The sequence below is a fragment of the Protomyctophum parallelum genome, assembly GCF_964188405.1.
Source record: "Protomyctophum parallelum genome assembly, chromosome: 6".
NCBI lineage: Eukaryota > Metazoa > Chordata > Actinopteri > Myctophiformes > Myctophidae > Protomyctophum > Protomyctophum parallelum.
This window is the reverse complement of record NC_139701.1, coordinates 28770487-28793916: the sequence shown is the minus strand read 5'-3', so window position 1 is coordinate 28793916 and position 23430 is coordinate 28770487. Positions and strand designations below refer to the sequence as shown.

The 23430-nt window shown below is 40.8% G+C and overlaps 1 protein-coding gene across 5 annotated transcripts; it reads right to left on the bottom strand.

Moving 5' to 3' along the window:
* Positions 1-196: 196 nt before the first annotated feature.
* alg6 (ALG6 alpha-1,3-glucosyltransferase) lies at positions 197-21820 on the bottom strand. 5 transcript variants are annotated; one of them, XM_083768147.1, is made up of 14 exons: positions 21685-21820; positions 21389-21473; positions 20132-20221; positions 18962-19050; positions 18627-18709; positions 18251-18315; positions 17016-17171; positions 15587-15722; positions 11427-11512; positions 8200-8284; positions 6987-7057; positions 5515-5583; positions 2909-3101; positions 197-1586 (listed from the first exon to the last, which is right to left on the bottom strand). In XM_083768147.1, exons 1-14 carry the CDS (start codon positions 21764-21766, stop codon positions 1380-1382), a joined length of 1497 nt encoding a protein of 498 aa, XP_083624273.1. In that variant the 5' UTR covers positions 21767-21820; the 3' UTR covers positions 197-1379. The 5 variants fall into 5 exon arrangements, with proteins under 5 accessions (XP_083624273.1, XP_083624276.1, XP_083624272.1 ...); XM_083768146.1 differs by having other exon boundaries at positions 207-1586; positions 16986-17171; XM_083768149.1 differs by having other exon boundaries at positions 207-1586; positions 16986-17171; positions 21629-21787.
* Between the last annotated feature and the right edge of the window lie 1610 nt (positions 21821-23430).

Sequence of the window (23430 nt, the reverse complement as noted above, 5' to 3'; positions counted from 1 at the left end):
GTTGAATAAAAGTCTTGAGACATACAGTTTGTGTAATTATTACCAGTGTATCTACTCTGTACCACACTTATGATTTAGCTGACTGCAAGATGGACGGTTTTTATTATGGAGTTCAGTTTCTATGAAGTTGATTCAAAACAAACTATTCTATAGTGTAGCAATAAATCTGATGTACATTTCAGGTAGTCTGAACCTTCTTTTTAGAAAAACACATTTGTACAAAAGAACATTTATTGAAGGTACAAAATATAGGACACATACTTAAAGAAAAAAACAATTGACAATAAAATATTGACTGAGTCCTGTTGGTCCTTGTGGTAACTGCTTAATAATGGATGCATACTACTAGACATTGACCATAATAAGCCCATGTCCTCTCACTGGTTCAATCCAGTTCCACCAATAAGAGTAAGCACCTTTTGCAGTGCTGCAAAGGAGGTTAGTTTGGATGTTAAAAGATTTAGAATTTGTTCAATGTTTCACACGAGTGAAAAAAACTCAATGCTATAATGATTGGGACTGTAGCTAGAATGATGTGTGTTGAACATTGGTCCAAGTATAAGAAAGAAAACTCCCAAAGGCAAAGTCTGAATTTCAAGTAGTCACATTTAACAAATATGAGGCTGAAAATAGCTATTCTCAGAACTGGATTTAAAGAGGATGGCTTTGATCTATTATTAAACCCAGTTTTTATTGCCTCAAACTGAACTATCTGTTGCTTTCAAATGATATTACAGCTTTCATGTCCCATTTTTAGTGTTCATCTTTGATTCAACAATTCTGGATTTTAGCTGGGGATAGAAAATGGCATGAGTTTAAATTTAATTTATACTTCATCGTACGACTGTTACTTGCCAAAAAACTAAAGCAAACAGGCATAGTTTCATCTTATTTTCAGTGACACCATTGTGCTAATAAGTATAAATAGTATCCCAGTATAGTATCGCCCAGTATAAAAAGTATCCCAAAGACCATTCAACACAAAATGAGGAGACCAGAAAATCAAAGAGAAACTCACAGGTTTCCACAGAGGCTTTTCCTGGAGTAAGAGGGTGGTTACACCAAGACACATTGCATCACCAGCAAAACCATTGTTTTCCTATAGAAAACAATGTACTCACGGTTTTAGGTGCGCATAAACCGTCCAAGGTGTGGAGTTGCATCACTCATCACTATGTTTTTTTAACCAAGAGCACCAAATACAGTGCTCTGAATGCATGTTGGGGGCAGCTCAAGAAAATCACTTTCTGTGGACGCAGACCGCATGCCAAGACGTTTCTGGAAGCATCCGTGCCAGTAGCGACACATCTGGTGTGATCATCTAAAACTAGTTCCAAACATCTAGTAGTATAAACATCCAATCCTTCGGCACCATGACATTAGTTTGTCTTCTTCTGGCTCTTTCTGCTAGGTGCAGTGGGTGGCCCACTAAACTGGACGATATTGAAGTACACAAAAGTTCCCAGGAAGTGTAGAAAACTGAAGACGGACACCAAGACAGGAAACAAATGGGGAAGCCTAGCTGGAGGGACTAGAGCTACACTCGCGTAGCTCAAAGCAACCATGGCACCGATGCTGATGTAGAACTGGAACAGAGAAAAAGAGTCACTTCACTCTTTTGATCCATGGGGGTCAAATGGTCACTACAACAAAGCTGTTGTTGTGCAACAGAAAATGGAACAGGAAGTCAGTTGTTTTGACTTGTAAGAGTCTTTACAAGTCAAAGTAATTTACTAAAGACATAGGGGTGGCAGTTCATATTGTGTTTTGGAGAAGAAGTAGGTTTATAGGCAGAAACCCCAGATCGTCTGGCAGTGCAGAGTGCAGACTATTGTCATAGAAAGGATCAAGCAGTTATTCTTTGGTACCATTTGACTTGGTATTATATCCCAGTAAACGTTCCAATCAGAATGATGGAAAGACTGGGAATCCTGGGCAAAAACAAAACTGTTGGCTTTCTGCATAATACAATATCAAGTATGATATATATATGATATATAAACCATATATGAGATCAAATTGGACAATATTATCAACAAGACAGTTGACAAATTACATTGCGTATTTACTCTGTGATTGACACCAAAATTGTCATATGAGGACTGACTGAGTATGACTTGTGAATGTGATACAACACTGTTGAGCAGATCTGTTGTGGGACAAGTTATATATGCATGTACAAAGTCTCTTCTCACCCAGCTACATGCAGAGCAGCCATCAGAGAGTTGCTGATGGGAGTGGGATCAACATTCATGTGTCTATTTGGGATCGACGGCCTAGGGATCAGCGAGTGTGCTAGGTGGAAGTAAGCACCTTTTGCAGTGCTGCCCCCACCCTCCCCTGAGCGAAACCCAATCACCATCACTAGGCGCTCGTTATTTATTGCTGCTTGTGTAAATAAATATATCTAGGCAAACCTGTGTTAATGTTACGTGCTATAAAAAGATGTCTTCTCTTAAGTTTTGACACTCTATCGGTGCATGTGTCGCTAAGGAGAGCCGCGGGTGCAGCACCTTCAGACGTTGCGGAAACCTAAATAAGTGATAAATAATTATTTGGCTCGCAGGGGCTTTTATCCGCGGACAGCTTACACAGCTTACAGCACCGCATGATCTTTATTTATACAGTTGGATGTATCTTCTCGCACCCATGCAATTTAGGTCAAGTGCCACTCTGACAGTATGTGCCACCTGGAGTCCAGAGAACAGTACCCGCCTATAATATGTAGATGTCAACTCGCAGCTTGAACGAGCTGTCCAGTCTGTGCTTTGATTACTGTCATCGGGGTCCCAGTAGGACTTTGCCTTTGGTTTTGAAAACAAACTAAAATTATGCAAACCAGCCCAGGTTTTGAAAAACCACTGCACAACACTGCAGCAACTATTTTATCCTATACTTAGAGAATTACCTTCCATCTGGTTATGACGGCCATATCGAGTGTGGGTAGGAAGAACAGCAGCTTGTGGTAGGCCCCTAGTCTGAGCTGGTCTTCAGAGCAGCGCTGCAGCGCAGACAGCAGGTAGGTGCTGAACACCAGGAAGCCCAGCGACGTCACTATGTATGGTATCAGCAGACCGTCCTTCAGCAGCAGAGGCAGCATGCTATACACAGACACAGGCAAACAATAGCATTTATACTGTTTGGCAACAACCATGCCGTTATATTCGACCATGTCATTAATTATATCAAAAGGTGAAAATTCGATATCGGTGTATAAATTCCTATGCCGGTGTGTTACATAGCAGATCTAAAAGCTTTTGCAATGTGTTCAGAGCTTGTAGATCTGCTATTTCAGCTGCGTGACACCATTGTACAACAATGGCTTAATTGGTTAATATACCAAAAGGGACTTGAAACACCTGAGGTCCTCTAGATCAGGGGTTCTCAATGTTTTTGGCTGGGGACCCCCGGACATGCTTTGGCCATGTCTCGCAACCCCCGCCCTGCCCTCCTCCCCACCAATACAAACTGACTGCAAAAATAACCTTAATAATAGAGAAATATATATCATAAATGAATACTGAAACCAGTTATAATCATTAAGGAAAGTCTATGCATGCACCATGTACTATGTAAACTCTTAATTTCCATTTTCCAGCCATTCAGTTGAAAAACAAAATAAACTATATACAGTATATATTATCTTTTTTGGAAAATAATTTGGGGACCCCCCCAAAATAATTTGGCGACCCCCCTGAGGGGTCGCGACCCACGGGTTGAGAACCCCAACTCTAGCTTATGGTCTCCCACAGCTTCAAGGAACATTCTGTATTGTTGCTTGATTGATCAGATATCATTGTAGTCATTGTAATCAATACAAATGTGCAAAAAAACTAAAAAGCAATACAAGAAATGACTGTAGTTTTTACATAGCTCCATTATATACAGTACATTCAGTTCAGTATGTGGTCCAAGTCTTCTCCCTGTTTCCCAGGGAGGGATGAATCTAACACTCATGTCCAGCTTATCTTATTATCGTAGAGGGACTAGACAAGAACAACAGTTGACTCTTTGCAAATTACATATTTCCGTAGCCCATAAAAACCTAACCGTCCACAATGAAACTAGTGATCCTCATTCCAAGTACGACAAAATCGCCTCCATTCAGGAGATAAATGTTTGACATTTTAGAAATTCATACTTCATCAATTCAACAGACTGAGTGCATTCTGTGCAACAAATTATTGTGCATGAGCAGTCATTCGACCAATTACACAAACAAAAGATGTATTTTTTTTATTTTTTTTAAATGATGGACGGAGTAGTGGATGCAGATTACGGAGCAGTCTTTGTCAGACTGTACCGAGGAGCTGCTACAAAATAACCTGGTGTCCTCATACAACGCATGCATAGAGAAAGCAGGCATGCGGACTATGCTGTGTAATCCACAGATACTTATCTTATATCCTTATACTAAACCACGCGCACAACAATTAGTGCTGCCGGAAGAATTTATCAACAGCTGTTGTATAGAGAGAGGGAGAAAGTGCGTCTTCTGCATGCCACACGCCCGTCAAAGCAAGACTGAGGGTGTGTCTGTAGTAAGCGTAATCTTATATAATAGTAGTTTTAAAAAACAGTTGATGGACTAAAGCATTAGGAGGACTTAACTGAACTGTCTTTCTGGTGGTGGGGAAAGCTTTTCTCAGCAGTAACATGGTGTTTTCATGACCATTTGTCCCAAAATAACCAAAAACAAAAAAACATTTGCAAAGATGCAAAGAATGAATACAATAAAAAACAGTACTGAGTTTTGTGATGTTCTATATATTGTCTGAATCTGCTTTGTTTGTTTGTTTACCTGCTAAAAAAGTGTCTTTGAGAGACTTTGTTTTGCCGTACAATGTAGTCCATTTTGATCAATTTCGTTTTAATTTTTTAATTTTATCAATTTCTAATCAATGAAGCAATTCTTTTTTATTTATTGTCCACCTTTGGAGTTACATCATGGCAAGGTAGTTAACTCTACACTACCTAAACCTCTACCAAAGTGTTCTTGCCCTTAACACATTCCTTCCCGTTACACTAGGTGGGGTCGACTGACAGTGCCAGTCAAATGCGCCAAATACCAAAGTAGAAGAAGAGCCCCTGGGGCCGTGGAGGAGGAACCACGAGGGAGTTGCTTTGATCAGTTGGATCAAATCAAATCAACCTTTATTTATATAGCACATTTTACACGACCAGAATTGACCAAAGGCAAGTAGAAAAAAGTAAACACGGTAAAAGATATGGATTTATCCCAAACGTCGGATTCTGTCTCTTTTTCAGCAGAAAAATGATTAATAAGCATGTGCACGTCTGATTTGCATTTAGACTGTTCTACCATGTGAGTAAAAAAGAATAATAATAAGAAAAGGAAAAATATATATATATTCTTTTTTAATTATGGATTAATGCCAATTAATCAAATCTCGTAATCTCGTTTTGGCACAGTGGGGTACAATAGCTATTCACGAGATTATCTCGTTTCAACACAGATTGTGTTAATGTTTTTGCAGCATACGGTATCCTTACCTGAATGTAGAGACCTGCAGGAACCAAATGGCGACTAAGGGAAGGTCATTCAACAGGAGGCAGATAGGCCTGGGAAAACATTTATTTTAACAAGATTACTAAAGAAGATGCTATTTGTTATAACATGTGTGCCAACATGCAGCAAGCTGGATTTGAACCCTTGGAATCACCCACAAACTGTTGTAGGGTCCTGTCGTGACAATCCAGAGACAGTTTAATATGGATACTACTGGCATAAATGTTATACTGTTAAATATCCAGTAAAGACCCAGACTTTTACCATGTGATTCAAGAACGAGATGACTAAATGTTTATTAGAGACAGGCTTTATCTGGACATCAAACTGAGATGCCACAACTTTAAGAGATAGATTTATAGAAAAATATTTGAGTTAAAACCTACGTCAATAACTCATGTGAAAGGTTGAATCGCAGGAAATGTGAATAATGTTTGGGACAAATCTAAGAGCCTTATTTCTATCAAAATCTGAGAAGAATTACTGTACATGAAGTGTTATGTATTTGCGTGCATGAATTGCACACCTACTGTATACTGTATGCATGTTAAATAAACCTGGCTCCTTGCATCAGTGCTAGCCGGCCATCTCTGCGCTGCAATCCAAGGGGAGCACTTTCCACTGGTCCCTGAGCCCATAATTACAGCCAGTGCACTTTGGCGATCCTGTTACAGCCCAATAATTGATCCTCCGCAAACAACACCCTGAGCTGCCGCCTGCCATTCCTTCCTAATCCCTGGACATGCATTACTGATTGATTCAGGGGGAACAGGTGGGAGATATAACTCAATAGTTAATAAAGCAACAATCTAACCCTAATCTAGATTAATAGATGAGCCCAGATCTGGGAACAAAGTCCTGCACTGTCAAACTTTGCATTAAACGTACTCCACCATGAGCCGCCAAACCCTTTTATCAGGTTACCGCGAGGGAAATGTTTAGGAAACACACATGTCTGCATGTTCACATGATGTGTAAATAGTGCATGCTGCAGGCCACAAAGTTAAAAATGGCCTGGTGAGAGCATGCTACAAACACTCAAATGCGGATCCATGCGCTTGCACACACACACACACACACACACACACACACACACACACACAATAGCACATATTAGTCAGAACAAATGGAAGCTAAGGGGTTGCACATTGTTGTGTCCATGTGGCTCTCGGCATGTTGACAGAAGGGCATAACCCCTCAGTTAGCAGCTCTCTTAGACTACATAAATACATCTTTACTTGGCAGCTGTGAAAGTACAGCAGCAAAAGTATGATGTCAAGTTGACAAAATGCAGATCTCTTCAAGCCATGAACAAAGTGAACATTCACATAAACCAGTTCCAGGCGTTCTATATGCGGTATATTCCTAAATGTTTTAGATAGTAGGGGACAGATTCATCTAACTACTCATTGGGAATAACTCCCATTAAGGTTACATTTGTCAGCTCTCTACTCACAGGGCAGGCAGCAGGATAGACTTCTCATGGACTTGGTAGGAGAACAGGAAGAAAGCCAGGGAAGAACTGACCTGAAAGCAATGCTGAGTTTACTGATACGTCAGAAATAACTACTATTATGTAATTTAACACTTAACTAGAACTGCACACTGTCGAGTGCCTACTTGCTTGTTGCACACAAGTAGGCCATAAATGGCCTACTAGTGCGCAAGCAGAGCGCGCAAGTACTGCCGACCGCTACAAACTGTCAAATCTCAGCTTCTCTGTGAAAGAAGAACATGAATTACCTTCATGTTCTACTGTTGAAGAACATTAAGGAACATGAAGGTAATAATTATATTTAAGCATTTCAAATTCATGATTTTGTTACGTAATTAACAACAATTAATTACGTAATGTTGTAATTAATACGGATGAGTGACGGCTTTCGATGGTGACGTATATGTCGATCAGTGTCGGGTGGATTAAAGGAAATGCCTCTGTATATGTAATTTGTAAGTTGATTAGCGGTATACTGTGGTTACTTTGCGTATGCCCCGTTTGATGCGTATGTATCGTAGCAGCATATGACATCAGGGTATAACTGGTATAACTAGCTCTCAATGATGACGTAATAAAGATGTGGATTAAAGGACCCAATGCCAGAGTGTAATTGGTTTTCGATGGTGACGTAATGACGATATGTTTTAGTGTCGGGAGGATTAAAGGTAATGCCCCTATGTATACATGTATGTAATCTGACACCACTGCCGTATCAGGCACAAGTAGTCGTCATTACGTCATATGCTGGCACGGCGCATACACATCAAACGGCGACATACGAAAACGAAAACTATTACTTGTGCGCTCTGCTTGCGCAAGTAAAAACGCTGATAGTGTGATGTGTGGTATTGTGTCAGACAGTGACTGTGATACGCATACAGTGTAGAGTAATGCAAACAAGCCTGGATAACATGGCATATCGGAAATGAGATATTCTGTACATATGTGCCTGAATTAATTACATCATGTATGTCTTGAGGGAAAATCACAAACATTACATTGAAATAATACATTACTACCCACATTTTTGGGGGTTTTTCTGGCTACTATCTGCTATAAGCAGATAGGTGAGTAGCTCATAATTCAATATATTCATATTTATTTTTCAAAATGTTTATCTCACAGTTTTGTATTGTTTTGATTGGGTGTTAAGCAAATCAAAGACACTCACCAAGGCCAGTTTGAACTGCAAGAATGTGGGCTTTGTCAACAGTTTGATGGAGGAAGGTAATGCTGCAAGGAGAGTGAGGGCAAAACTGAAAGACAATAATTAGAAAATGTAGGTAAACACTTTGAAGAAACACAAAATTACGGTACGTTTTTCGACATACTATAGTATGTAGTTTTTCAGCGGTTTTATTTTTTTTATCCCACGATTTTGCAACCCAGTTTTTTCACCCAGTGCCAATTATCTAATGTAATCCTGGGCGCTACACCTCCTCTGCCAACCTGGGGGGGGGGGGGGACTGACTGACCTCATGCCTCCTTCCATGCATGAGGAGTCCAAGCTGCTTCTTTTCACCTGACAGGAGGGAATTTCCCTGGCCGGACGTAGCGTGTGGAAGGAACATGTTATTCCGACCAGTTCCTTTCCCCTCCATCAGGCGCCCCGGCTGATCAGGGGGAGGTAGTTTAGAGACCAGGATTACTGCATGTTTTTGTGAGGGTACCTACCCTAAGGGACACGGAGAGAACATGCAAACTCCACACAGAAAGGCCCTTTCGCCAACCCCACCTCAGGTATGGGCACTGATGACGTGGAGGAGGGAACACGCCCCTAGCACCCACAGTGTCCCAAGCCGGAATCGATGGAAGGGAAAGGAACTGGTTGGAATAACGTGTTCCTTGTCCAACCAGGGAAAGGAGCAACTTGGACACTCAGGCATGAAGGAAGCATGAGTTCAAGTTCGTTGCTCTCCCCATGTCCCCCATATAGGGGACTAGGTTGGCGGACTAGGTTGGCGGAGGGTGTGTAGAGCCCAGTATCACATTAGATAATTGACACAGGGGTGAAAAATGGGTTACAAAATCGTGGGATAAAAAAAAAAAAAGGCATGTGTAAGTGCCATCCAACCGTTTCTCTAATTTCTTTGAAAGTGTTCATGTCTCGGAGCCATAGCGTATAATCGGCTCAACGGTCGTCCTAAATATTTTTACTTTTAACATCTTACTAAGCTGGGATGACCAGATCAGACCAGATCACTGCAGGCTGACCAGGCCATACCCTTCCTAGTTTGAAAGTCCTTTTGGGAAGAAGATATATATGAACCCAAATACTTGTAGTCATCAACCTGTTTCAGAGGAGTGTTGTTAAGTGTTTGTGTCACATACTGTACAGTACGTGCAACACGATAGACGTGTAAACCACAAAATATTTTATTTAACTCACTCTCACAATTGACTATATTCACACATCTGTAATTTTATTCTCACGTCATATTTGTGGGTTGGAAAGAAATGCCACCCCGGGTGGCACTGGCACTTTAAGTATGACTTAAGTGCAAAATGGCCGCCATGTTAGATTTACTTTTACTGCATATCATATGTAAACAATCAACCCAGCCCAGCCCAGAAACTAAGCCCATACACCACAGAACCCAGCTGTGCAGTACACTGCCCTTTTTTTTACCCCACACATAAGACCCCAGCTATGTGAAATGTATAAATACTGCCCCACCTACTTAGGGCAGCCCAGCATTAGTTTAACCCTTTCAATTCCAAAAATTCCTGTTGTTTTTAAATGTGCTATGTAAATAAAAGTGACTTGACTTGACTTAACTTCAATTGTCACTGAATGAAGGCTGAGACACTGTTAGACAACATGTGGGAGTGTTTTGCTGGAGAGTGGGGTGGCCGGTGACAGAGGTGTGAGGGCAGCCATGTCACAGGGCTAGATTAAGGGAAGGGAATGATATTGGCCGTGCACTGAAAATAGCAGATGAACATGCTTACAACGTTATGAGTTTGTCGATCTGCTATTTTCTATGTGCGACACAGCCGCACAACTAAGTATAAATTAGGCATTAGAGTCTAAAGTCTCCCTTGGGAAGGACAGGGCCAGAGACCCCTGCCCTGAGTGAGTGTGTGAGTGAGTGTGCACGCGTGTCCATGTGTGGCCAAGTGTTATGCTGAGGGAAGGGTTCCGCAGTCCGGAAGGACACAGATCACACAGCTGATTCATTCTATGTACACAGTGCACCCACACCCAAGCATTTAGTAATCGACTCCCCCAGCCAAGAAGACAAGAGTGTTTTTCATTTGTTTGAAAGGCGTTGCAGTCAAAGAAGTCCAACCTAATCCCAGGACTTAACAGTCTGACAGAATCGTGTCCATGCTACGGACACAGGGCTCCTAATTTTAGCCTGCCAGGTTATTTAAGCACGCCCCACCATGATGACATGACTTGTATCACCACCCCAGTCTTTTCTCCCTCTGATAGATAGGCCTCCAGGGGAAGGAAAACGGCTTCAGCTAAAATAACACATCATATCCAGAAACGTATCTGTGACATGATGGCCTGCAGTGGAATTGTGATGCTCTCAGTTTGCCCTCATGGCAAATATGTATTTTACTTGTATGTATGTTTCATCATTAACAAAAATATATTTTGGAATTGGACCCTGAAATGTAAGTAAGTTTCTACAAAAATACAAATATATGTATATTTTAGCCAGACACTCAAAATATATTTTCTCCTAAATAGGTGCATCCAAAATATATTTTATATACTAAAAGATGAATGGAGGTCTGCACACCGGACATCCATTCATATTCTGTCTCAAAGGCTACATCATTGTCACCTCTCCAAATTCAGTGTGGGATTTTCTCATCACAAAATGTATACCAGTATGTCTTTCCATTACAGTATATACTCCGAAGCTCACCCTGTCTAAACGCGCACGCACACATACACACACACACACACACACACACACACACACACACACACACACACACACACACACACACACACACGCACACGCACACGCACACGCACACGCACACGCACACGCACACGCACACACACGCACACACACACACACACACACACACACACACACACACACACACACACGCACGCACACACACACACATCAGGCATGCATGGTTCAATGCATCCTCGTGCTTTCGACCTCTTGTGAGTGCAGTGCAGCCCACAGCAGCTGTGACTCTACATTCAGAAGCTCCTCACAAGATATTATTATAAGGGATAATCTTATTTTCTCCCTGCTAGATCATAGTCTTCCCCCCTTGGGCAAGCTCTGTGGGGGATTCTTGTGAAAGAAAAAGAGTGTGAATAAGAGACAGAGACAAGGCTGGAGAAAGACGCAAATAAAGATGGATGTTGGTGAGATTAAGGAGGAGGAAGATGAGGCGGTAAACAGATAGAGGGATTACCTGAGGTAGAGCTGGGAATCAGTGGACAGGATGGTTCTGATCTTTATCATCAGGTTCAAGGTGCACCATGTGTTGGCCACCTTATCCTGTCCCCACACACACACACACACACACACACACACACACACACACACACACACACACAGGAACAAATAATTTAGCCACATGAACCCTAGTGTCCCTATTGTGGGGAGAATAATATTTGGTTAAAATAGTAGATCTACAATAAGTCACAAAGTGTCACAATATCTACAAACTGGTGAGTTTATAGATCGGCTATTTTCTGCGAGGGAAAAAAATATGGACCCCTGGGGGGACTAAGTAAAGTAAGTATAGGTTTAAGTGGTTAAAGGACAACTTTAGTTTTTTACAACCAATGTCCATGTTTTAAGTTGTTATTAGAGAAAGTAAAAGATGAGTGTTTTTTCATTTGCTGCTTTCTTTTTTGACAGGGGGCGGGGGCAATAATATGGTGATTTATTTTTGTATTATTTACTATAGTCCTATTAAACCTAAACCGGGAATATGCATTACTGCCTGTCACTAAAAATAACAAATTCTCTTTTATACCTGCCTCCATCCGGGCCATCAATGGGGGAAGCAAGAGGAGGTAGCTGCAGTGTGGTTTCAGGGGTGGGCGGTGAGGATAGATGTACCGGTAGTTACACTTGGTGCACTTTTGGTTCTAGTTGCACTTTATATGTAAAGGTAATAATCTGTATCGTGTGATATGTGTCGTTATGTCGTTGTTGTATGTTTTACTGTATTGTGTGTTTTAGAGCCTTTATTATCTGCTGTAAAATGAATTGCCCAGCTTGGGACATATAAATAAACTTGACCTTGACAAGACCCCAAGAAATTATATCTGGCCACAAAAGATCACGGGATCTATTGAATGTGACAAACTGACATATTGAGCCTACGACACACAGTATGGCATCCCTCTAGTCTAGTACCTCTAATTAACACTCGCCTTTTACTTTGTCAACCAAAAACATGAACCTTGGTTGAAAAAATCTAAAGTTGTCTTGAGGACAATATGGTGACATTTTTGTCCGCGGAAAACACATCAATACTGGCTGAAAAAAATCACAAATTTACTGGCACAAAAATATACTGATGACTCCTTTTAAATATGATTCCGTTTTGAAGAGAAAGCAAATAAGTGGCATCGCTCTATGTAATAATTTCCCAACTGAAAGTGCAATAAAGATTCCTCAGGGCATTCCAAAGAGCATTTGTAAAAGAGTGGATTACCCTTCCCTCATAAATAAACTGTCTGTCAGAGACGCAGGACGTCACCAAAAGCGGTGTACTTATTTGTAAACTTGGTGACACCAGGTTAAGTGCTTAGACAAAGTTGTTCCTACATAGCCAGCAGATTTAGACCACCCATATGAGAAGAACATTGCTGTCCATACCCATAGAAACGTGTTTTTTTGCGTATCAAAATGGATTCATATTTGATATTTTACATTAAATCTTCAATGGTTGGCTTTAAACTGGAGCTCACAAAATATACCAGACTGGTCCTGTCAACGGTGAAGAATAAATTGCAGAATCGAAGGTATGTTGTTTATGCATGACACTAACAACAGCTTGGAAGAAATTACTTGTATTTAATTTTAGTAGCTGGTGTTTGAGAAGAGCATGTATCTCAGTTGGTTTAAACGCTTAAGCAGTTGTGCAGAGATCAGATGATATTAAGGCCGAAGCCCCCTCTGTGGATGTTGACAAACCATAGAGGTACTGCGCCTTAGATGAGCCTCATCGTTCTATTCAGGATCTTAAAGTGGTATGATCCTGTCTATAAAGCCTGCTTCTATGGAGTGTCCTTCTCGCCGTTCCTTGACACAGCTGCTCAGAACACAGCTGTGTGGATCTTAGGCAGCCTAGTCAGCACTGGGCCGATCCACGTCGTCTAGCCCCCCATCTCTCTGTCTGTCTGCCCCTCTCTCCTCTCTGCCGCCCTACTCCAAATAACCACTACCGGAATGTTCCTGGACGCAGCCTGAGGGCAACACATGAACGGGTCTGGATGGTGGGGGTTTGCCGCATTGGCAAATGCAAGGGGTGGGGGGGGGGGGGGGGGTGGGGGGGGCGGCTCCTTCACCTATAAGCTAGCGTGGAATTTCACAGGCAGAAGCATTTGGTGCCATTTTTGTGAGCAGGCAGCAACTTGAGACATTAGAATGTGTCTCAGTGGGTAAACTTACAACTACCACCTGCCCCCCCCCACACACACACACTCTCTTCGAACCCACCACCATCCTTGCTCAGTCACACACCCCTCCCCACGTTCTCGCCCTGTCCCGTCTTCCCAGCTTCTGCTTACAGGCACATTTCACAATAGTTCAAGGCAACCTGCCCACTGGAGCCTCTCAAACTGTCGCTATCGTCTCAGGAGGTATAGTGTCTCTCACACCCTGTGTATTATGTTTGCATCATTTCATTGAACAAATACTGCCTTGGCACATGGTGCCATTCACTCCCCTGGTAGAATTTTCAATTACTTCTCACATCCTTGACAGCTTGTGGTGGTTGCAACCTCAGCGAACAAGAAAGGCAAGCCGTGGACTTTGCCTTAGAACTCTCCGTCACCCCTTTCTCTCTCTCTCTCGCACACGCACACGCACACGCACACGCACACGCACACACACACACACACACACACACACACACACACACACACACACACACACACACACACACACACACACACACACACACAAACACTTTTCACCCTTTGTCTGTGCACTCAATTCTTATTTTAAACTTGGTGTCAGTAAAAAGGATCATCACAGGTGCAGCATGGTGACTGGGCATATCATGTTTGTTTTTTGTTTTTTCCCAAAAATATGTTTTAGCAAATTCAACATAAACAAGGCGGCACCAGGGCGGAACAAGGCAGAAAGAGCCTGCTGGTTAGTCAGTCAGGGACCAATCAGAAGGCTGACAAAGGGTGACAGCTTTTCAACAGATCCAGCTATGGAAATATTGCAATGATATAATTTCATCCACTACACTTCTATCTTAGCATCTCCCTGATTAACCACTGCGTGAACATGTGTGTCTGCGTCCATCTTCTCTAACACACACAAGCATGTTTACATCTAAAAGACGCAGAAAGGAAAAAGGAAAGGTGCAGCTGCCCGTGATTGTTGGACGAGCTCTGATATGCAATAAGTGCAAAGCTGGCACCCCTCGTTGCCCTGTACAGCTAGAACATGGCTCAGTTATGACGCGCTGAAAACACCACTGGCCATAAATTAGGTAGATTTATCTATATCCTCTGACATCACAACCCCCGGCCAGTGAAACCGATCCCCTGACCTTTCACCGTTTTGCTCCTCTGTTTTCTTTGATCCCGCGGGAGATCCATTTCCAATTGGCTAAGCGCTAAGGAATTAACAGCGGGTGGAAGGTTGTTAGCTCCAGTTAAGGTGTGGGACCGAGTGTATGAACCAGACGCAAAGCAAGAAGAGAGCTTTGGAGATTATGACTGATTTTCAAGGAAGTGCATTTTTGATGTTCACATAACATATATATTATCCTAAAATATTATCATATTGTTACACGATTACACAACCAGCCGCAAACATGTGGGTGGGGACAGCGATCAAGAAATGCTGTTATGCCAGATTTATACTTAGTTGTGCTTCTGTACGCACTGAAAATAGCCGATCTACAAGCTCACAACACAACACACTGCAACATGTTGTGAGGTTGTAAATCAGCTATTTTCTGTGTGAGACATGCTGCGCAACAAAGTATAAATCAAGGTTTAAGGTGTTCTTGAGCAAGACATTTGACCTCCAATTTCTCTCAAAATACCTACAGTACTTTAAACAAATATCAGAGAGATTATTTCGTTATTAGCTGCCAAATACTGCCAATGAATAGCTTATGCATTTATTAATGAATCCTAATTACTAGTTCAGTGAGCGACACCATCTTATTATTAGGCATATCATTGGCTATATGGACATGTACATCTGAGTTTTCCTAAATGAAGGTTAAAATCTCAAAAGGTCTGAAGCATACTTCTTCCATGTTCCTGCATAGCGACAGCAATAATGAGTTTTCACAAGCCTGGGTTTCAGGGTGAAACTAAATTTATCCAGGGTAGAGGGTAGGGTCTTAAAAAACCTCAGCTGTACCTCAAACAGCCCTCGTGCCACGGGAAAGATCCTGCGGACAACTTGCAAGGCCTGGCCGGGGTCGGACAGGAAGGGCAGCCAGCAGAGGCCAAAAGTCACCAACACTGTCACTGCGATCTTTACCAACAGGAACAACCTACAAGACAAACAGACAACAGGAACACTAAAGAGAGACACGTTGTCTGGCAGAAATATACTAATGTTAATTTAACCCTGTACACACTGTACAAATGTTTTTACACGCTCAGTGTTACAAACAAAATTTACTGCATGGAAAAATAGCAGTAAATATAGTGTATTGTCTATTCTATTCGTTATTTGTTGAGGGAGCTTCTACAATAAATTAAAAAGTGTCATTAGCATACAGCTAAATTAAATATGAATATTTACGGATAATATACGGTAAAGACCTCACTGTTAAAGTAATTTTACAGGTTCATTTGGGTCCATTTAGATTGTTAAATGTGGAGGACATTACTTTGTACTTGAACAATTAAGCAGTGCCACTACTTGTGTGTCCAGAATTAGGGATTTGACCCCCTGTTTAGGAATGCAGTGAAAGCCATGCATCAGCTGAAAGTCTTTAGTGTAGGTCGGGGTATGTATGTTGTCAGCTGGACCTGTGAAGCTGCTGGTAGAAGTTGCGCACACAGGAATAGCAGAGGAGTTTGGGCATGGTGAGAGTGTCATCTGGACATATCTTCCCCCTGGCCCTTCTAATCCAGCTCTCCATTTGCTACCAGATGCCCTTGGTACATTGTTACTAGATAAACAGTCACTGGGAGTTCTAGTATGGCAGCATCCAATCTGATTACCTTGGTAAAAACTGAGTTCACTTTGGGTTAATGCTTGCTCATAGCATTACATTACATTTACATACATACATTTAACTGACACTAGTGTCATTTAAACTAGTGTTTAATGTCAAATGTCAACATAACCGAAAAAAACGCAATTGGATGCCTGAGATTGCCCATGCTGGGCACTAGACTGCAGTAATATCAAATTATTACATATAATAATATTATATATTTTGAATTATTGCCAATAAAGTTGTGATCATCATTCGGTGACACCGAAGCTCCACTGCAGTCATTGGACTCAACTGCGTTGCATTGCGCTGTGTTCGATGACGGCTTCCAACCTAAAGAATTGCCCCGTTTCATTTTTTCACACCGAATACATCTGTCCAGTCATGTATAAAATATATAAAATATGATTACGGTAAATGTAATTGCATTGTATAATTAAATGTATTTGAGGGTGAAAAGAACTTCCATCAGTTTTTTTGTGGAAGGAAGAAGGCAGGATTGAAAGAAAAGGAAGAAAGGTAGAAGACAGAGAGAGAAGACTGATGGAAGAAGTGTATACAAAGTAAGGAAAGGCTAAAACGGCTCACCCTCGCCCGGTAAGGCCCTGTTTCACACACTTTCCCAGGAGGTAGCAGAAGAAGGGCAAGGCATGGTAGAGCTCCATCTGTTTATAGTTGATAGCCAGGGAGAAGGCTAGGGACCCCAGTGTGTCCCAGCCCAGACCCAGACCAATCACCCCCCACAGTGCCAAGCCGAGGCTCACTCCATTGTACCTGACAGTCAAGGTTTATATCAAATCTTTCCATGCACAATGTTGAGTAAAGCTTTGCAACATCTACCTGAGTTAAATTCAGTCCCGTTTCCATAATGGTGGTAATAGTTGGTAACGTAAGACGTGGTTATGGTGGTTTACATCTGTTATGGTAACAGACGTAACAATGGTGTTGTAATTCAATTATTATTATTTTCTTTTTGAGTGGTGCAACCACTCAAAAAGCTGGCTGTGTCCCTGTGTCTGAGCACGGAAATAGCATATTTTCTCCACCAAGTGTTTTGGATGTGGGGCGGCTCGCCGGATGTTCCGGGGAACCCCACACGGTAACTCTGTCATTTCTTGACCGTTTTGGACGTGGGGCGGCTCACAGAAGCGGGCTGGCACCCTGAGTGCATTTCTGTGGGTCTGGAAGTTCCGGGGACCCCCACATGGGTGTGATTTTGTCTTTTTCTATTAACGAAAAAGTTACTTTTCACAGTAACGCATTACCTTTTGGTTTAGGTAATCAGTAAAGTAACTAAGTTACTTTTGAAATTATGTAACTAGTAACTGTAACTAGTTACTTTTTAAAAGTAACTGTCCCAACACAATATATAGGCCAACATGTCTTTTGCTAAATTCATACCAGCAATGGTAGTTATTTCTACCACTGTGTTTTCCCACTAAATATGAGTGTGTACAAAGTGTCTGAAACACCCACAAAGATGATGTGGATCTTTGTGTGCACAGTAAAGTTTACTGTTATTTCAGACGACAGTACGCTTCAGGTTGGCTACCACTCTCTCTAGCATTCAGACGCAGTAACACTGGCAAAGTTCTCAACTTTACCGCACCGCTTTTTGTGAGCCCCACCTCCTGTCACTCCATTCCATAGACAATACATTGATCAGAATGCGGAAGCGTTATACTGCTCTTGGTGTGAATTCAACATTACAGTATAATCAAGAAAATGCTGGCTACATAACACTCAACTGCAGGACTAATCTGGAAACGGTGTGATCAACAACTATGATGTCACAGCACATTCCTTTTTCTTTTAACATAAGGAAATTGTATTTGATTGTATATAAAGGATACTGGAAATGACCATAGTCAATGAGAATTAGACCAGGGTACAGCAGGATGCAGAGGAGAGTGCAAACCTGAAACAAATTGCAATATTTTAATTGTCAAACCCATCTATTTATTCCAGGGTTATCATAATACACTGCATCTATGATATACTCATATTTTGTTGTGCAACAAATAATTTCCTCTTATAATATAAGAGGAAATTATTTGTCAGTTACATGTTTTAATAATACTTTTGTATATATTATATACAAAAGTATTATTAAAACATTTTGTTTAAGATGTAACTGATGTATACAAATCTATTACAAAACAAATCTTGTGAGGGTTGTACCAGCTTGTATTCGTGTTCCTCACAATTAGCTAGTAGCTATTGGTTTACCTTTTTCCTGGAGGATCCATCAGATAGATACAAACAGTATATAACAACCGCCGGGATGTAAATCAACAGATCTGCAAGTAGGACTGAGAGAAAGGAAAAAACAGCATGTCAAATAATGTGTCTTAGAGTATGTACAGTAACAGGGTAGTCATAGATAGATGACTTCCTTGAAGCAGGATACCTAAATGTTAAGGTCCATATAATTTTGCGAGTTGTCATTGTCATAGAAAAGTAGATTGAGTATGAAAAAACATAAAATCATGAAATATGGAAATACAAGTTTTCTGCCCAATAGCAATGATACAGTACATTATTCTGTACTGTAGTTGTTGTACCTGTGGCTCTCATGAACACCTTGTGCACTGGGCTTTCATAACCTCTAGAGGTGTGCAGCTCCACCCATTCAGGGTTTATCACCTTGGCTCTGCAGAAAAGTACAGTGACAGTTTTACAGATGCTAAATCATGAAATAAGAGGCAAATGATTTAACCGCAAACAGCATGGCATGGAGTTTTCTGTGCTTTTTAAAATCATATACAAATGTTATAAAAAGTGGAACATTCAACTTGCAAAACACCCTATTTCATTGGTTTGCCTTGTGCACTAACAGTTTGAGCATGAGGGCAGAAAGATACCACATAAACCATGGCATCATGTGTGCGTGCGAATGATATCAGCAGACCAAGCCGCACACATTCTCCCAGGAGGAGAGATGATATCATGATTATATCATCTCATTTGTAAGTTGATGAAACAAAGAGGACCATATCACTATAAAATTATTTGGGTAGTGGCCCATGTGGCCCATGTTTTTATGCATCCATCAGTGTACTTGTACACTATCTATGTTTTAAGGTTGTCTATCTGTACATGCATATGTACGGATAACCTCCAAAACGAACACTTTCAAAAAATAAAATATAATAGAAATAAAATATAATAGAAAATAATATTTGTACATTTAAAAACTGTGTACATTGGTGACTATAACAATAATCTAGCTGATCTTGAGGCCTACAAAATAGGGGAAAGTGCTGGATTTGAATAGCCGACTAGTTGCTTAAAGCCCTAATATATATATATATATATATTTAGGTGATGATTTTAATGAAGTTAGCATACCAACCATAACCATCTAAAATGTTTCAAAACTTAGACTGAAATGCTTGCATAGTGAACACGAACAACTCCTTCAGTATCAGCATTTGGGATAGCCTTTGAATCTGTATTGTCCAGCAGCAACTAGTTTTCAGGCCATGCATAATTGAATATACATGTGCAGTTTATTAATACAAACGTAATAACGTTGAACTCGCCCTATTTGTGTGAGGTCAATAACAATTCAATTACATTTAATTTACAAATATTTATTTATGTGAGGCTACCGTAACAGTTTGTGCCAAGAACAAGAACATCAAATGCTGCCTTTTATTTCTACCCAAGCTCCATTGTATGTGTCTATTAAAGCATAAATTACAGTGATTCTATTTTACTTTCAGACTTACAAATGAGCACAGAGCAGGCTGTGGTAGGCAGTCAAAGGAGGGTAGTCGAGACCCCAGTAGTTCAAGTCGTTGTCAGTAGTGTTCAAGTACCTGTACAAATGCATACAATTGAACCATATCTCACAGTGAAATACCTACAGTAATTTATATTATGTTATTGTTTTATGACACTGTCACATTGTGAGCAAATAAACATTATTAACTTAAGTTATGTAAAGTAAACATTATTTAATAATGCACAGTACATTATTATCAGACCTACTGTAAATGTATCTTTCAACTTATTGTTTATGCCAAAAAGGATTGTATATACTGGATTTGAAGCAATTTGTAGTAATATTAGATCTTAAAGGGATATTTCACTTTAAAAAAAACCTTCATCATTTTAAAATCTAATCAGGCTCATGTGAACACTGACACAGACAGTTTTTTGGTTACTTGATTCAGTATTTAGATATTTGATATACATTTTAGCTGCCCCTCCCCCTCCCTATACAAACCCATTATAACTTAAAACTCCATTTTAACCATGATGATAAAATGAATATCAAATACCTAAATACTGAATCAAGCAACTTAAGAACTGCCTGGGGTGTTCACATAAGCCTGAGTAGACGTTAAAATGACCAAAAGTTTTTTTGAAAGTGAAATATCCCTTTAATGGTTGAATCAACTTGAATGTCCACAAATATTCTAATTATCATGTGATATTACATACATTATTATTCTATAATATAATTATATTCCAGGTACACACTACACAGCCCTGCCATACCCATAGATCATTCTAATTAATTGCTGCAACTTGAGTGATATCCAATGAAAAGTTCTGCAAGAAAACGCGTTTTTGGTGAAATGTCTCCACTTCCTTTCGGGAGCATAATTATATACGTATGGTATGGGGCACACAAACCGACAGGTTGCAATTAATCCCGCATGTCGTCCGTGAGGCTTCTCGAGAAAAAAGTGAAGATATTTTACTAAACACACGTTTTCTGCCAGAACTTTCAAATGGATATGAAAGAGGAAATATCTGACTCCAAGTGTGTGAGTACACGCGCATGCTACAAGTTTAAATGCCGCCAGCCAATGCAGCCAGCCACCCCCCTGTATGCGGCGCGGCTGTATCTGGATTACAAGACATGGTATGTAATATCACAGCCATTCTAGGTCTATATAGTCAACTTTACATTACTTAAGACCATACCCAACCCAATTATGTACTGTAGTTATAGTGCATTGACTATTTATACAGACCACTCCTGAACAGGGAGATTGTATGTCACTTCTTGCCAATGTCTTTGAGCTTCATAGTCACCGAACATGGGTGGTTTGCCTGCACCTAAAGCATAGGAAATATATAATAATTCGACTGTTAGGTCTTTGACTGGAAAACAAACATTTACAAGGATTCATAAGAACCACTCGGTCTCATTACTTTGAGATAAATAAGTCGCAGGAAAAACAAGAGAACAGCCAATGTTGTAAACTACTGACAGATATATTTACAGCAGGGCTGTCATGGTACGCCATGTGCTGCACACATTTCCCACCTGAATAAGAATTTAGTGAAACCCCCCATCTCACAGTGAGACAAAGCATAACACAAATGGATATGAGACTCCACGTTTCCATGCTTTCTGCAGCAGTTTTTGTTACACGAGAACCTAGAATGTGTTCATTTCTAGTCTGTTTACAGAGCTTATTTCCTGATACGTCACCAATCAAAGCATCGTATCGCGCTCTCATTTGACGGAAGGCGATGACGTTTACGTGTTGCTAGAGGAGGCGTTCAAGATACCTCGGTTAAATGAACATCCGCTCCAGAATGAAAACGATCATGAATCATGATCCCTGAAGCAACGCAACGGTGGCATAAAAGGATTGAAAGATGGGTAAACTTTGAGTGTGGAACTCAACCAAAAAAATAATTTCTAGTGCATTCCTAATATGTCGCGGCTTGTCGCCATTGTCTTCGTCTTTGTGTTTACCGTTTAGATTGGTAATTGAAATTCCCAGTTTCAGTGAACGCCCTGAATTGAATGTGTACTTGAAGGCAATGGTCAGATCCAGCATTATTTTTGAGAGGTGCCTCCGCTCCATTACGCAGCTATGTGTGTCTGTATGTATGTGTACGTGTATGTCCGTCGTCCGAGCATGGAAAGCTGCAACACAGAATAATATATATATATATAAATAAAATAAAATCGGCCCTAACTCTGTCACTTCTCGACCGTTTCGGACGTGGGGCGGCTCGCCGGAACCAGGCCGCCCCCCTGGGCGCATTCGTGGGGTCTCAATGTTGCCGAGACCCCCTGCGGACCCCCACACGGTACAGTTGCACCGCTCACTTTACAAAGGTGTGTTTTTTAACTCTAATGGTGCGTTCACACGGGCAGATGAAACGATGCAATGACGCGTTGAGTTGATTTGGAGCAGCTACATGATATTGTTGCGTTCACACTGGGCAGATTAAACAATGCAGTCTACCATTCATTGTCAATGGAAGCCAGCAACATGACGTTGCAAAGGCGCAACGATTGCATGTGTGAACGCAACATTACAATCAATGGCGTGACGTCACATTGTATATTTTCCGCACACACAAATAAATAAATAGATAAATCTAGATGGTTATTGGAGATTCAAACTTCAGTTCAATCTACAGTTTATTATCGTTAAATAAAATAAATCCCAAAGCTTTGTAGGCTAATAAATATAGAATTTGGCATTGGATACTAAGATAAGTTAAAGGGCCACTTCACACATTTTGCAACCAGATCTTATTTTAATTATGTTTAGGACACAAGAAACACTTTCTTGGGGTTTGTATGTAATGTGTGTAATATATGTTTTTAGATATTTTAGTAATGACGCCATGTTTATGACTAATGTGCTCTGTACTGTACTTTGATTATTTTTGGAAAAGATCTTCGAGTATAACAGAGTTACCGTGTGGGGTTCCCTGGGGGTCCCCGGAACATCCAGACCCCCAGGAACGCGGGGTCTGGTCGAGAAATTACAGTTACCATGTGGGGGTCCCCGGAACATCCAGACCCCCAGGAATGTGCCAAGGGCTCGTACTGTAGTGTACTCTGTGCCACTTTACTTTGTGCTGTACTTTACTGGCCACATGGGTGTGAATGGACAATGTCCACAATGAATGGACAATTTGGACAATTTTGAGTGTCTCCCACTGTAATTAGTTCATATACGTGCTCATATACATACATACATACATACATACATACATACACAAAAATAAACAAATTGTCTCTGCGATATTGCTCTGTATCGTT

What these genes read in the sequence shown, in the direction of transcription:
- alg6 (XM_083768146.1), bottom strand. Translation starts at nt 21,766, where the DNA reads ATGGAAACGTGGAGTCTCATATCCATTTGTGTTATGCTTTGTCTCACT. An exon ending in TGGCACGAGGGCTGTTTGAG is followed by an intron (nt 11,513 to 15,586) that starts GTACAGCTGAGG and finishes GTGTGGGGACAG; the next exon opens with GATAAGGTGGCCAACACATG. An exon ending in CCGTCATAACCAGATGGAAG is followed by an intron (nt 1,587 to 2,908) that starts GTAATTCTCTAA and finishes TCTCTGTTCCAG; the next exon opens with TTCTACATCAGCATCGGTGC.